The 14,722-nt window shown below is 29.3% G+C and overlaps 1 protein-coding gene across 1 annotated transcript in view; it reads left to right on the top strand.

Moving 5' to 3' along the window:
* Positions 1-14,722, top strand: part of rin (ras GTPase-activating protein-binding protein 2) — a 68,171-nt gene that overhangs the window by 32,999 nt on the left and 20,450 nt on the right. Inside the window, exons 2-5 of the mRNA XM_067282417.1 lie at positions 4,309-4,433; positions 9,003-9,084; positions 11,351-11,452; positions 13,932-14,100. Coding sequence (XP_067138518.1) covers positions 4,339-4,433; positions 9,003-9,084; positions 11,351-11,452; positions 13,932-14,100 — 448 coding nt within the window. The 5' untranslated portion in view covers positions 4,309-4,338. The remainder of the gene's footprint in view (positions 1-4,308; positions 4,434-9,002; positions 9,085-11,350; positions 11,453-13,931; positions 14,101-14,722) is intronic.

Raw genomic sequence — 14,722 nt, 5'->3', positions numbered from 1 at the left:
ATTAAGATTGATCGCACCACCGTCTAGACAGCAGTTTATCGCAAACCAAGTGATGATTGTTTATACATACCAGCAGGATCATGTGACCCTCCACAATACAAAGTGGCCACCTTCAAAGCCTTGATTAAGAGGGCACATATGCACTCCTCTTCCCAAAGTGAGCTCCGATCCGAAATGAAACGTATAGAAGCCATTGCCAAACGACACGGTTACCACGGACTTATTAAGAAGCTGCGCAACAATATGCAACATCAGGAAGCAGACCGTAACATACTTCCCTACATTACTCCGAGTAACAGCATCCCTATCACGTATAACCCAGTTCTCAAATCCTTGTACAAGGAGATCTCCGGGAAAAAGAATAACCGTATTATTTTTAGAAGACGTGCTACAATTTCTGAATTGTTAAGGAATGGAAAAGATACAGCAGACCAAAATAAGCTTCCCGGCGTCTACACCATCCCCATTATGGATCACAAGTGTAACAGAAGCATGATATACATAGGATCTACCAAACGCCACCTCAAAACACGTATCAAAGAACATGTGGCTGATATTAACAATGGAAGAAACAGCACGGCTCTAGTCATTTACTCTTCGGACCCTGACATTGAACCCATTTTCACCCAGGCAAAAGTCATTCACACCACCCACCGCACTAACCACCTCAGATGGCTAGAGGCGATCTACATATGTCTTAACGCTATTAATGAAGGTAATTGCATTAACTACAAGGACGAGATAGCTCTGTCGATGGCATGGCAGGCTCTACTAGATAAAACGATAAATTAGAGCGCGACAAGCGTGGCGCGCAGGTCCGTAGTGACGTCATCGGGACGGGACAACGTTCTGGATCGTATTTCTTCACAACTTAGAATCAAAGCACATTCCGATAGGGGATCGTTACCTGAAGAAGAACCGTTAAGGTTCGAAAACGTTTGTAACTAATTGGTTTAGAGTGACACACATCGGTAAAAGGCTTTTAGATACGAGAAACTGTAAAGATAAACTCTCCAAGTTTATTTTTTACATAGGGACACATAGAACATTTGTGACTCAATCTGCCGATGCATAAGACATCTAGTAAATGCTTGAACACCATCCTGAACTGGATGTATGCAGTATAAGAACACTTCAAAACCATAATCCATTTAAAAGAACAAAAACATTTTTGACCTTTATGAAGACCATTCTCAGGTTCTACTGGTAGAATGGAAAATTGAACAAGATATATTTAAAAATGTTTGTTGTGTAAGAAGTTTGCATATGCAGGAGCATAAAACAAAAGAGAAACGTTTACTGGAATATAAATCAAACGTACTACACCTTTAATATATCCAGTAGGAAGTCTTTAATAGCTTAAAAAAGAGATGGAACCTACTACAGTCTCATCATATTCTTCTATTTATTGCTGTTTATTAATTTCTTCTTTTATTCTGTTTGTAGTTTAGACCCGTCAATGTGCAGACGTGGTTTTTTGTAATTTTGAATTTCGTTCGTTATTGGTATTCGTTTAACTGACGAAGGCTGATTAACGCAGCCGAAAACGTTTTTAAGCTATTAAAGACTTCCTACTGGATATATTAAAGGTGTAGTATGTTTGCAGGAGCGTAGTAATATATTATAAATTAAAATGAAAACAGAAGAAAAATAACATATACAAAAAAATTAAGTAACTATAGATAACAAAAAGTCATATAAAACAATAAATGTATTAAGAATGAAGTGATTATAAATGTCAACATGGTTGCTAAACTCATTCAAATAGTAGAACCTAAGGATGGCCTTTATAAAGTTTGAAAACATTCGTTTTTTAGTAAATGTTTGTTCTCTTAACTGGATTATACTTTTGAAGTGTTCTTACACTTAGAGAATAATCTATTTCCTCCCATATGCATGTAAGCATATCATGGTTGACCAGTGCCACAGCTGCAATGATATGGTCATGCAGTTTTTGAAGATTAGGAGGGAATGAGAGCACAAAGACTGTCCTTAATGAATTCCTATTTAAAAAAAAAAAGTCATATGGGATTAAATCTGACTGGAGTGGCCAATTCGTGTATGTATTATCATTTTGTCCAATGCATCCTATCCAGCATTGTGGCAAATTTTTATTTGAGGTATCATTGCACCTTATGATGTCATTTGAGGTCTTGTTGAAAGAAGTTATCATTACTCTCAGCTGGATTTTCATATTTGCTTAGCACCATATGTGCTACTATTGTCCTTCTAGTGACAAATCACAGCAACTATGCATGCATACTATTCCTGAAAATCTTGGAGTTTACCTTTATTTCAGTGTTAAAAAATATAGTATCTGTTGAGTAGTTTATGAATATTAAATTTTTAAAATGTTTCATGAATTTATGAATAACCCTGTTTATGATAAAATCATCATTCTGCTTTGTGATTTAACATTTTTGTTTTGTTTTATAATGATTTTTCATTTAAATGGAAATTTATTAGAAATTTTAGTATTAAAAATTACTATAATTCTCAAATAATCTTAATTTCGTAAGTCTAAAAATGTGCAAAAACAACACTTAGTTAAATTATCTTTACAACTATGTGTGCATAATAATAATAATAATCATGTGATTATTTATAATTATCTACCATATCAATTAACTGATTTTGTTTTCAATCAATTTAGTGTAGAAAAAGTTCTTGTTGGAATGATACCTCATATATATATATATATATATATACACATACATACATTACTTTCCTGGCTATTACAAAGAATATTAGAGAAATATAATATAGGGAAAGTATATCAGTCAAATTTTGGTCATTCAATATTTTTGCATTTTTCAAGATTTTGACACTTACAGTGCATTAAAAAAAACAGGGCTGTGGAGAAGTGTAAAAATCTATCAACTCTGACTTTGCCCTTATTAGGGGGGGGACTTGTTACCAAAGTAGGCCTGGGAATTCTGATGTCATCATGTGACCTCAGAATAAAGCTTCAATAAATAGCATTGTAATAAAAATAGAATGTAGAAACTTTTTCATTTCAAAGATAAAAGACTACTCTAACTAATGATATAGTTAATATATAAATATGTATTTGATAATGTTTACTTTCCTGGCTGTTATACTATATATAACAGTGAGAAAGTGTAGTGTTGGTCAAAAAATGAACCCCCTTGAAATTTTTACATTTTTGTACTCTGGACATCTTGAAATGTCGAGATATGCAAAAGACTTGGTTTTTTCCTGTATGTATGGATGTTAGAATGTAGGCCTGTATGTGTAGCACGATTTTCTTCACCCTGTTTGAAGCCTAATAACTTCTGTGGCTTTTGAATCTGAGTCGGATGGTCTAACACAGGAGTTATTAAGCTTCAATGTGGTTGAACTAAATTGTGCTCCTCACACATTTTAACATCCAGGCATACAGAAAAAATCCAGAATGTTTTTGCACTTCCACTGAAGAAAAATATTTGGTAATGCCGTACACAGTGAGTTTGCTTCGTATTAATATACAGTAGAGCGTCGTTTATCCAAATCAATTGGGGACTGGGGTTTTTCGGATAACCGATTATGTGCGAAAAAATATATTAACCTATCTGATGTTGAAAATTTTCTCCGTTGTGTGTCACTTCATGTTGAATTTTCATCTATTTTAAGCCTAATGAAAATTTTTAAGTTAATCTAGTATCAAAAAGGTTTGATTCAGCACGACACAGTCTGACTAGAAAGCTTTCGGATAACTGACGTTTTGGTTAACTGGCTTTCGGATAAATGACACTCTAGTAACAAAGAAACTTACATCATCAATTTATTTTCATTATTAGTTTTAAACTTAGGAAGATTTCTTAATTCCAGAACTAGACTTAGCTTTGCTACAGCTTTGAATATTATATTATAATTCATCTTCAGCAAAATAGAATCCTGGCATTATGAAATACAAAGGTCTGAAATAAACTGATTTTCTTAAGTTTTTTTTTTTATGAATTAAGTTAGCATTGTATGTGTATTTTTATGTTTAATTATATTTTGTTTTTTTAAAATATGTAAAAATAGTTTAGTTTATATAGTATATAGAATCAGTAGATATATGATTTTATGCAATGAATTATCCAATTTTTTTATTCATTAATTTATAAATTAAATAAATATAAGCATTATAAATATTTTCAGACGGATTATAAATCTAATAGTGATCTTTAATGAAGATTTAAAATTTTATTAAATTGCTTTTAATTTATTGAACTTATTCAGAATTTTTTAATGCTTTAATTTTAATTATTGTAATTTTTGAAATGATAGTAGTTTTAATAGATTATATGTTAATTAAAATAGGTCTTGCTTCTAAAGATTAAAAAAAAAGTCATGGTCATGGAACAACCTAGTCCCCAGTGTGTGGGTCATGAGTTTGTACGACAATATTATACACTTCTAAATAAAGCACCATTACATCTTCACAGGTTAGTAGAATTTAGTTTGATTTATAAAATTTTTAACAAAATTGCTTTTGTTTGTCAATAAATATTTAAAAACACTTAATGTAAACCAATGTATGAATAACATTTGTTTAAAGCTCTATTATTTAAAATTTATTTGCATTCAATTTAATGATGTAAGTAGTAGCTCTTTTTCAATTATATATAACTTTGTTACTATTAATACAGTATTTCATTCTTTGTATTTAATTTTAAAAATTACTTAATAGCATTTATTTTAACATTCTCATTTAATGTTAAGATTAATTATCAAGAGCCTACTTATTGGCTTTTAAATAGAATATGAATAATTATTGTGACATCATCACAATGTTGGGCTGCAATTTTTAATCACATTTTAAAATATGTTTTCCACATCAAATTAGTAGTATCTTGCCCCTGTACATCATACTTTTCCTGTTAGCAATAGATTCATGCAGGTCATCTAACACCTTTCAGAGAAAATTTTTGAATTGAAATAACATGATTTCCAGTTTGTTTGCATCAGAAACTCATATATAGTTAATTGAGACCTTCTGCCCCTAAGCTTTCTATATCTGGTCTCATCTTTGATCTATCTAACTCTCTTCTCAAGATTAAGGAAGGACAAATAATGGACAACAGTGGGAATTTATAGGTCTACAATTTTTTCAAATTGCAGCCCAAAAAGATCGATAATTAATAGCATCTTCAATAAACTTAAGTATGTCATAAATTGGGTAGTTTTTAGAGTTTTTAAATATGCCTGTTGAAACAATGTCTTAGAAGTAAGAGTAGTTAAAGATTTCATGTTTTAGCAAAAAAGTTTTATTACAGAAAGTGCAGTATGTAATACAATAGACTGTTTATTATAATCAGGGTCCAGTTATACAGTAGAAACTTGTTTTAATGGATCACGGAACAATGAGTTTTTTTTCCAGGTTCTGCCAAACCAATGTAATGTTTATCTCCTTTTAGTGGATCAGTATAACAGATTTTTTTTTCAGTGACTCAGAATAACAGATTTTTTTTAGCCTCATTTATTGTAAACTTTATTTTTTCAACGTTTAGTCAATATTTGGGTGTTTCTGGAAATTTGTAGAGTGATGATATGCACTTGTACATAACCCAGATGTTACATTGTTACATCTGAGATATGTACAATTGAAGAACTGTACAAAGAGAGTCAGCAGGCTGATATGATTGAGGAGGAGTCACCTAGTGAATATTCTGACATGAGTCCAAGTGTAAAGCTAAAATTTATCAAGGCCATAGTCTTTCCAAGTCATGAAGATCTTCCTGGGGAGTTTAAGCATAAACGAAAAGACTGTACTGTACCATACATGACATTATTATCAAGCAGTTGTTGTTGTTGTATTTAATAGACAGAAAAGTGGCATCAAAACAAACTAAGATGGATGAGTTTTTTAACAAATCATGTCAACCAAAATGTTATTGAGCATATGTAATTTGCCTGTTGTTATGCTTACAGTATATACATTTTCTGTCAGCTTTGTTGTACTGTACACATGTACAGCATAATGCTTGCTCTTGTAACATTTGCATTTTTATAGAATAAAGAATAGAGAACTCAAAAGACTGAATAATTTCAACTACTGGTACTACTTATATGTAGGGGGTTAAAAAACAAAAAAAAATCAAATAATGGCTATTTTCCTGGGTATGTGGGAAATCCGTTGTTTGCAGTATAACAATGATTTTCAGTGGCCCGAACAATCTATTAAAACAAGATTCTACTATAATTATTATCTTTAGATAAATAAGCACTTTTTTAAGTACTCACATTATAAGATTCAGCATGTGACAGATAATATGCAGTCTTATACTTTTGTCACTACATGTTTTCAAGATGGTTGTATGTATTGCTAAAAAAATATATTTTTTTGTTATAATGATGATAAAATTGTGGTCACAATGAGCAAATAATCACTTTTAACTCTCTCACAATTTTAAACATGACTGCTGATTTGCTGACTCATAACACTGTCCAAACATACTTAGAACAATTCCCACTCTGTCGTTCTAGCCAGTTAGATTTCTTGCATTACTGAGTACTGTCTGTATGAAAGTATTTTATATATTAATGTGATTAGTTATAAAAGTTGGACCAATTTGGAGAAAAGTTTACTTGGAAAATGGGCTTTTGAAGAATGATTTTGATATTTTTCAGTACTATAGATCAGTAGTTTCCAGATAGGGAGGGATTATGGCTCCAAATGGGATCACTAATTCTTATGGTGTTTAAATGCATTCTTGTAAACATTTTAAAAAAATTTTTAAAGATTCCTAATAAAAATACTTATCAAATGCAATAAATTTTGTGTATAATTGTAATAATCTCACTGATTAGGTGACCAGATGGCTCAGGTCAAACATGGCAAATCTGTTTGTCTGTGTGTCATATATCTTAGTAGGCATAATTATCTTTCGAATTATTTATGTTGAAAAGATTTAAGACATAGAATGACTATTTTTAAAGGATTGAAGTGAATATATTTTAATTAGCACTTCGCATAACGAGCAAAATAAATTGTAAAAAAATGACTCGCTTAACGAGCAACGTTTCACATAAAGAGTGATGAGAAAAGGAGAAGTCCCGGATTGTGCGTATGCTTCATTGGTTTGTTTAACACTCGTTCTGCTAGCATCTTAGTGTTGCTTGTGATCACACATTTTTCTAAACTTGTGTTCACACATATTACTTACAAACATCGACACTCATAGCCTGTTATATAATAAACACGCCAAACAGTATGCCAAATCCTCGGGCTATGTAAAGGCTATAAATAAATATTAGAAATTAATTAATTTGACTAGAGGTAGATAGTTATGCTGCCATCTTGAATCAAATTTAATGGGCCCACTAGTGGCCAAGTGGTCTTAGTTCCCTGAACCTGGGAATTTGGTCGTGGGTTTGTACCTCGCCTGGATGGGCTGGCCATGTGGAGTTTTCTGGGTCTTCATGTCCAACACCTAAATAGGGGCCAGTTTCCCTTAAAAAGACCTCCCGGAAGGCACCCCCCTAAGCAGATTGCCTAAAGCTTAGTTCACACTGAGCGCGATTCGCTGGCGAAAGCGAATAACACGTCAGACATGACGTCGTTTCCGGCAAATTTTACCATTTCGCGAATCGCTTCGAAGTTCGGAACAGTCGAGCTTTTTCGTCACCAATCGTATTCCCGCTAGTTGTCACGTGGTTCTTGTTGTTTTCAAGATGGATACAGAAACTTTCTCACGCAATAGAGTAAAGCTTAGTACACACTGAGCGAATAGCGAAAGCAAATGAGAAAAGCGAAAAACGAGTTTTATTCGCTTAGCGAACTTGACCCATTAAGTGTTATAATTACGGGTTTTTAATATTCCTCTCACCCAGCATCGTTTTCTTTTCGTCTTATCTTTCTTTCTCAATAAATAAACAAACGTAGCTAATGACGGAATATCGGAAGCGGCCATTTTGTTTTTCAAGATGACGTTTTCTTTTGCTTGCAAATGATTGGCTCCTTAAAATTCACTATCACTTTTGTTTTTGGTTGTATGGGTCAATTTCGCTAAGCGAATAAAAGTCGCTTTTCTCATTCGCTTTCGCTATTCGCTCAGTGTGAACTAAGCTTAAGTGTTGCATTGCCATAACTAAACAAACAAATTTAATGACCAATTCCAAATTAAATTCCAGAAATGTCTGAATTAAAGATATATTAAATTTAATAATTATAAATAATTAGAGATGACAGCATAACTGCATACCTCTAGTTAAATTAATTCATTTCTAATGTTTAATTACCGTATTTTACGGACTATAAGAGGCACCTTAATTTTTAAGCAATTTAAAAAAAAAAATACCTATAAGACGCACCTGAATTTTGGAGGCAACTTTTCGAAGAAAAAAGTGCGTCTTATAGTCTGTAAAATACGGTATAACCTTTACATAAGCCCATATTTACCATACCACCTTTACATAAGCACATATAGCCTTTACATAGCTCAAGAATTTGGTATATCGTCTGGTGTGTCTATCAGACATATTATCTGTGATGATTTTTTTCCTGCAAATTGAATTTGCATTTCAGGATGGTTCATTCCACACTAGAAGAAAAGATGATGACGACTCATGCTCCTTAAGAATGTATATTGTATAATTTTCTTTGAATAAATGTTATATATTAAATATGAGTTTTTTTTTTTTTTTTTGCATGGAATGCATTATCGTATTTTACATTAATTTATATGGGAAAAATTGTTTTGCTTAACGAGTGTTTTGCATTACAAGTACAATTCTGGAACGAATTATGCTTGTTAAGCGATTTTTCATTGTATTAAGCATTTTCAAAATTTCATCCTTGGAGGTAAATGACACAAAACAGAAAATATTCAAGAATATGAATATTAGAATAGTTAAAAGTATTCAATTATTTGCACCTGATTAGATAAGTATTACTATAACTTTTAAGTTCATATTGACCACTAAACCAATATTAAAGAACAATTTAATTTTTGAACTATTACCAATACAGTAAAAAGTATGTAATTAAATTAATACATTTATTTTTTTGATAGATTTTATAGTAATAATTCGTCTTTTGTTCATGGAGGATTGGATCAACCAGGACAAGAAACTAAGGCTGTAGTTGGACAACAGGTATTATAAATATGATTAAAATATTTATCTAAAAATTTAAACAAAAGAAGAAAAAATTGATTATACTAAATGTTTTCAACAGGTTATATTAAATTTATTAGTTAATTCCTTATTAAAATATTATGATATGTAATTTTTTGTACAGTTATTTAATATTGTATGCAATTTTAATACATAAACATTGCACTCAACACACACACACACACACACAATCTAATGCTTGCTGAGATTGTTTAATAAACAATTTTAAATAAACATTTTCAACCTGTTATCATAGGCTATCTTTAAGTTTTTAAATTAGATAATAAATCATTACAAAATGGAATATTCAGATATCAAATTTTACACCTAAATCTAAAATTCCAATTACAAATTTAAACTTGAACAAATAAAATAAATGTATAACGAACAAAATATGATTAACAAAAATAAAATTAAGAAATACAGGTACTTCTCACTTTACGATCTATCTGCTTAACAACCACTTGCACTTACGACCAATCGAGTTTCGATCTGCAATTCGGGGAATCCCCTTTCTCAGCTTGAGTGTCGGTCATTGGCGGATGGTGACATGCGCACTAAGCATACTATAATAGTCTTATAGTACTATAATAGGCTAATAGCGTGAATAAATTTGAAGTTTGTTGCATAATTTGTATAATTTTACAACGATCCTATATTCCCGACGCAAGCTCCTCGCTTATCGACCAATTCGCTTAACAACGTAGTCGTCTGAACGGAACTGTTGTAAAGTGAGGAGTACCTGTATTAAATAATAAATATTAGATAAAAACTTCTGAGGAATTATAACATAAAAATAAAAGTAAAATCAAAGTTGATTGCAGTTTATTTTTAATATCAAAAATTTAAATAATCTTGCTCATAATCAAACTTAATCTTAGAAATATTTTAATGGAAAATCTGTATTCCTGTACCATTTCATTATTATTTTTTTTACTTATTTCTTTTATTAATTATATTTTTACAGTGGAACATTATTATCTATAAATTTTTCACTTAATTGAGAAATCAATTTTTAAGAATAATATTAGTTAGGATTCTAGATGATAGTTTTTAACGAGTTAGGTAATATTGAATATGAGAAGCAAATATTAACCCCTATGAAATTTACTTGATATGAAGGAAATTATAACTGGCAAGTTTAATACCTCAGTTTATTTGGTAGATTCATAATGGACAATAAAATCTAAGTCACCTCTTAGTTCTCTTAGAGTTCCAAAATTGTTATGTAAAGATTGTTAAAATGATTTTATTATAGAAATCCTAGGATATAAAGTAACTAATGATATATCATTGGTTCTTTACATTTTGATAATTTTGTTCTAGATTAGTCATAGGCAACCCATGCCTGTAAGGTTCTAATATGTAGCTCCAGGGACTTTGGCAACATAATTTTATTTTTCCATTTTCTGCTTTGTCTTTATGCAACTGTAATTAAGATGATATTTATGACAAATAACATTCAAACTAAACTTGACCAGTGAAAAGATGAAATTAAACTATATCTTACTAGTTTACATATTAGGGCATATTATTTTAGTACCTAGTGTACAGGCAGTCAAAGGGAATGTTTGTACTCTGCAGATTTTAAGCCTGTGATTCTAAAAATGGGGGTTTATACAGACCAGCGGTTCCCAACCTGTGGTCCGCAAGAGCTAAAATATGGTCCTTGACAGATTTAAAACTTTTATTCGTTTTAAATTATTATTCCCACATTGATACAAATTGAATTTAATTTTTACTAAAAATGTGATGCTTTAACAGTACTATTATAATAGAAAACATATTACTCTTGAGTTTAATAATTACTTATGTTAAAAGTTTTGATTAAAGTTTATTTTTAGATTGACAGTTTATTTTTTTTAAACCTTGTGGTCCCTGCTAACAACAATGAAATCAAAGTGGTCCCTGGTCAAAGAAAGGTTGGGAACTGCTGATATAGACACAAGAAATGCAAGAGGATGCAAATTTTAATCCCAAAAATTCTCATTGCATCTGCAAAAACAGTCTCAGGGAGATAAAAAATGCATACGACCTACATAAAGTTCACTTGTCACCAGCATCCAGAAAAGGTTGTTTATCACTAATCTAAATTTTGACAAACTGGAAAAATGTGTACTGAATGATTTTGAATCATTATTCAATTTGAGTATTTTTAAATACACTTTAAAATTTAATTTGTTAAAAATAATTTGAAATTAATATGCATTTGGTTTATATTAATTAAATATTGAATATTCTGTAGGACATACATGAAAAAATTATGCAGTTGAATTTTCGGGATTGCCATGCCAAAATACGTCAAGTTGATAGTCATGAAACGCTTGGAAATGGAGTTGTTGTTCAGGTATATGTTGGTTATAAATGAGATTATAGTCAAACAATATTGTTTGATTTTAATATTTTTTTTAGTTTAGTTATTAAATAAAATTGATATAAAAAATTCGTACATATTTTATAAATTCAACTACTCAAATGGTAAATAAACACTACACACTTATACCATATGTGTAGTGTTTATTTTATATATTTAAGATTATTCACCATTTATATTAAAAGAAATATTTCAGAATTAAAATATATTTGTAAAATAAAATTAATATTTAATTATAATAAATATATTAAGTATTTAATATTTATTTGTAATAACTTCATTTATATTTATCATATAATCACTCTGTAAAATGGTTTAGTTTTTTCTGTGTAGAAATTATTTTTTTGAAAGATTTGTACTGTTGCTTCTCATTTCAAATTTAAATTATTTTGGGAGAACTATACTATTTTTTTCAGCAGAGAACAATATAATAGTCAATGGGCAATTATTTATTGTGACATTATCACAATGGTGGGCTGCAATTTTTAATTTATATAATTTAAAGTATATGGTCTCCACCTCAGATTAGTAGTGGCTTGCTCCTGCACATCATACTTATCCTTCAACAATAGTTGTGCCAGTCATCTAACACCATTCTCAAGATTAAGGAAAGATGGATGGACAGACTGACGACAGTGGAAATTTATAGGTTACAATTTTTTCAAATTGCAACCCAATTAATATTTCTAATTAAAATTCAAAACAGCTAGGCAAATAATTTTATTAAGAGAATACAATAGGAAAATCAAGAGAGAAATATTCATGCTAATTATTCATATGTTTAAATATAATTTCACTTTTTAATTGTAATTGAAAATATGATTTTTTTAACATTAAAAGGAGGTTTTGTATGATTTAAAGCAGTTTGCTTTTTTCCTAGCACTGTTTGAATAATAGTTATGTTTTGAAATAGTTTTTTCACATTTCTTATGCTAAAATTACTTTGTTTGCTGTTGGGTTAAGATCTGAATATAGTTTTAGAAGGTCTTGTGTTTCATTTGTATTTCCCACAAAACCATGTATCAATTTATTCAGCTTATTTGTTGAAATTTTTAATTTATATACTGGTTTTTGTTCATTTCTTTTAATACTAATTTTTGAAAACATACAAAAGCATTAAGTTCAATGTGCTTACTTTATCTATTTAAGTTTTGTTTATGTATAATTGTTAAGACTATTCATATTAATTTTTGTTTTTCTCTTCTTTAAGAATTGAAAATCTTATTGCACATGGTTTTTGCTTAAGATGAATCAATTATGATGTGATTCTTTGATTTAAAAAAAGACTAATAAACCTAAAAAAATAAATTAATTTTTATTCTTTTATGAAGGATGGATTTGAATGTTTTACTCTTCAATTATCCTTTTAAATAATAAATTGAGAGAAGGAGAGACTATTTTTCAGTCTTCTTTCATGATTGTTATATTGATAACAATGTTGTTGTATAATTTCTATCTTTGTTAATATATATATATATATATATATATATAGAGTGTTTTTTATAATTTGAAATAAAAGTGTGTATAAAAATAAAGGTGTTTATTTACTGTTTGTGCATATACGTGTATAAAGTTTGCAATTCATGATTATTCTTGTTAATAGTCTCTTTTTATTTAAAATTATATTTAATGTTTAAAATGATGAAATAAAATTACATGTTATGTACAGTAACTCATTTTTAAGTGTGAGAAACTAAATACACAATGTATAGAACAGCTTATTTATATTATATGAAAACTTCTGTAAATTTTAAGTGTGGAACTCTTGTGATGGAAAGAAACAGTTAATACTATTATTATTAATTCTTAAATTACCAGAACTGAATAATAATAAACATCTAAACACACCCAAAATCCAACATAAAAAGAATATTTTTGTATGGAACAAACATTTATTTATTGTTTGTATGTATACATGTATAAAGTTTATTATAACCCTACTAACTTTTCCCATCTTCTGTACCATGCTTCTATGTTTTGTGAGTACACAGAAATCCATTCTGCATGCACTCATATACAGACTACAAATTTTTCACTGGGTATTGAGATTTTAGGTAATTTTGGGATATGACCTAAACCCAGTGATATTTTATTATGAACCATTACTTAACATAGAACATGAATTAAAATATTTTATCTTAATTGTTTCATTATTATGTAATTAAGTTTTTATACTTGTAATTATCTTTCTTGTTACAGAATAAAGATTAAAGGTTTTTTTCCTTTCTGAAATCAGATTATTAGAATTAAAATCTTAGTTTGTAGTTTTAGAAGAAAACTATAATTATTTGCAGCTTTGGATTAAGATCCAAAGTTGCAAATAATTAGTTTCCTTCTAATTCTTAATGCTAATCTTTGTTATATTTATTCAGATTTGTAACCAATTAAACTGTTTGATAAATCATAGCATTAACAACTACTGATTTATATTTTAATATGTAAATTTCTGTAGGTAACAGGTGAATTATCGAATAATGGTCAACCAATGAGAAGGTTCATGCAAACGTTTGTATTGGCTCCACAGTCACCAAAGAAGTATTATGTGCGCAATGATATATTTCGATATCAGGATGAAGTTTTTAATGATGAAGAAGAAATAGACAATCAAGATAGTGGTGCAGGTAAAGATGTTTTTTTATGTAATAGTTTTTTCTTTTTGTTTTTAATGCATTTTTCAAGCTAATGTTTATTATTGGTTATAAAAAAAATTTGAGACAAATATAAAAGCTGGAAGTCATCTTATAACTAATACTTCTAAATTCTGCAATTGCTTTATCAGTTAAGATTCATTTTTATGCTACAATAATTCCAAGTTTATTATTCATCATTGTCATTAGTGCATTTTTTGTTGTAAGTTCTGATAAAAAGAATTTATAAATAAGAAATTCATTACTGAATTTAATGAAGATTATTTTAATATTTATTTATTATTATGATTTTTTCCCCGTGAAAGAGCATTCATAATTTAATTTTAACATAATTATCGAATCTCTCAAACTATCAATATTTACAAAATAAAAGAATCAGTATATTTATTCATAGTGCATATCTTTAAAATTTAATTAATTTTAGAAATGATTCTATAATTATAATTTAATTACATTTATTGTATATTCATTGTCGTTTAATTTGTGTGTAATTTTTTTTTTTTTTTTTTTTTTTTTGTGAGTATACTGTATATGCATGCACATATTAGCTGCATTTTAGTTTATCTGCATCTTTATTTTTTAAATGAATCTTTCC

This window comes from Centruroides vittatus, unplaced genomic scaffold (assembly GCF_030686945.1).
Source record: "Centruroides vittatus isolate TY-2023 unplaced genomic scaffold, ASM3068694v2 contig_955, whole genome shotgun sequence".
NCBI classification, from domain to species: domain Eukaryota; kingdom Metazoa; phylum Arthropoda; class Arachnida; order Scorpiones; family Buthidae; genus Centruroides; species Centruroides vittatus.
The sequence above is the reverse complement of the archived record's forward strand: the minus strand, read 5'-3'. Positions and strand labels throughout refer to the sequence as shown.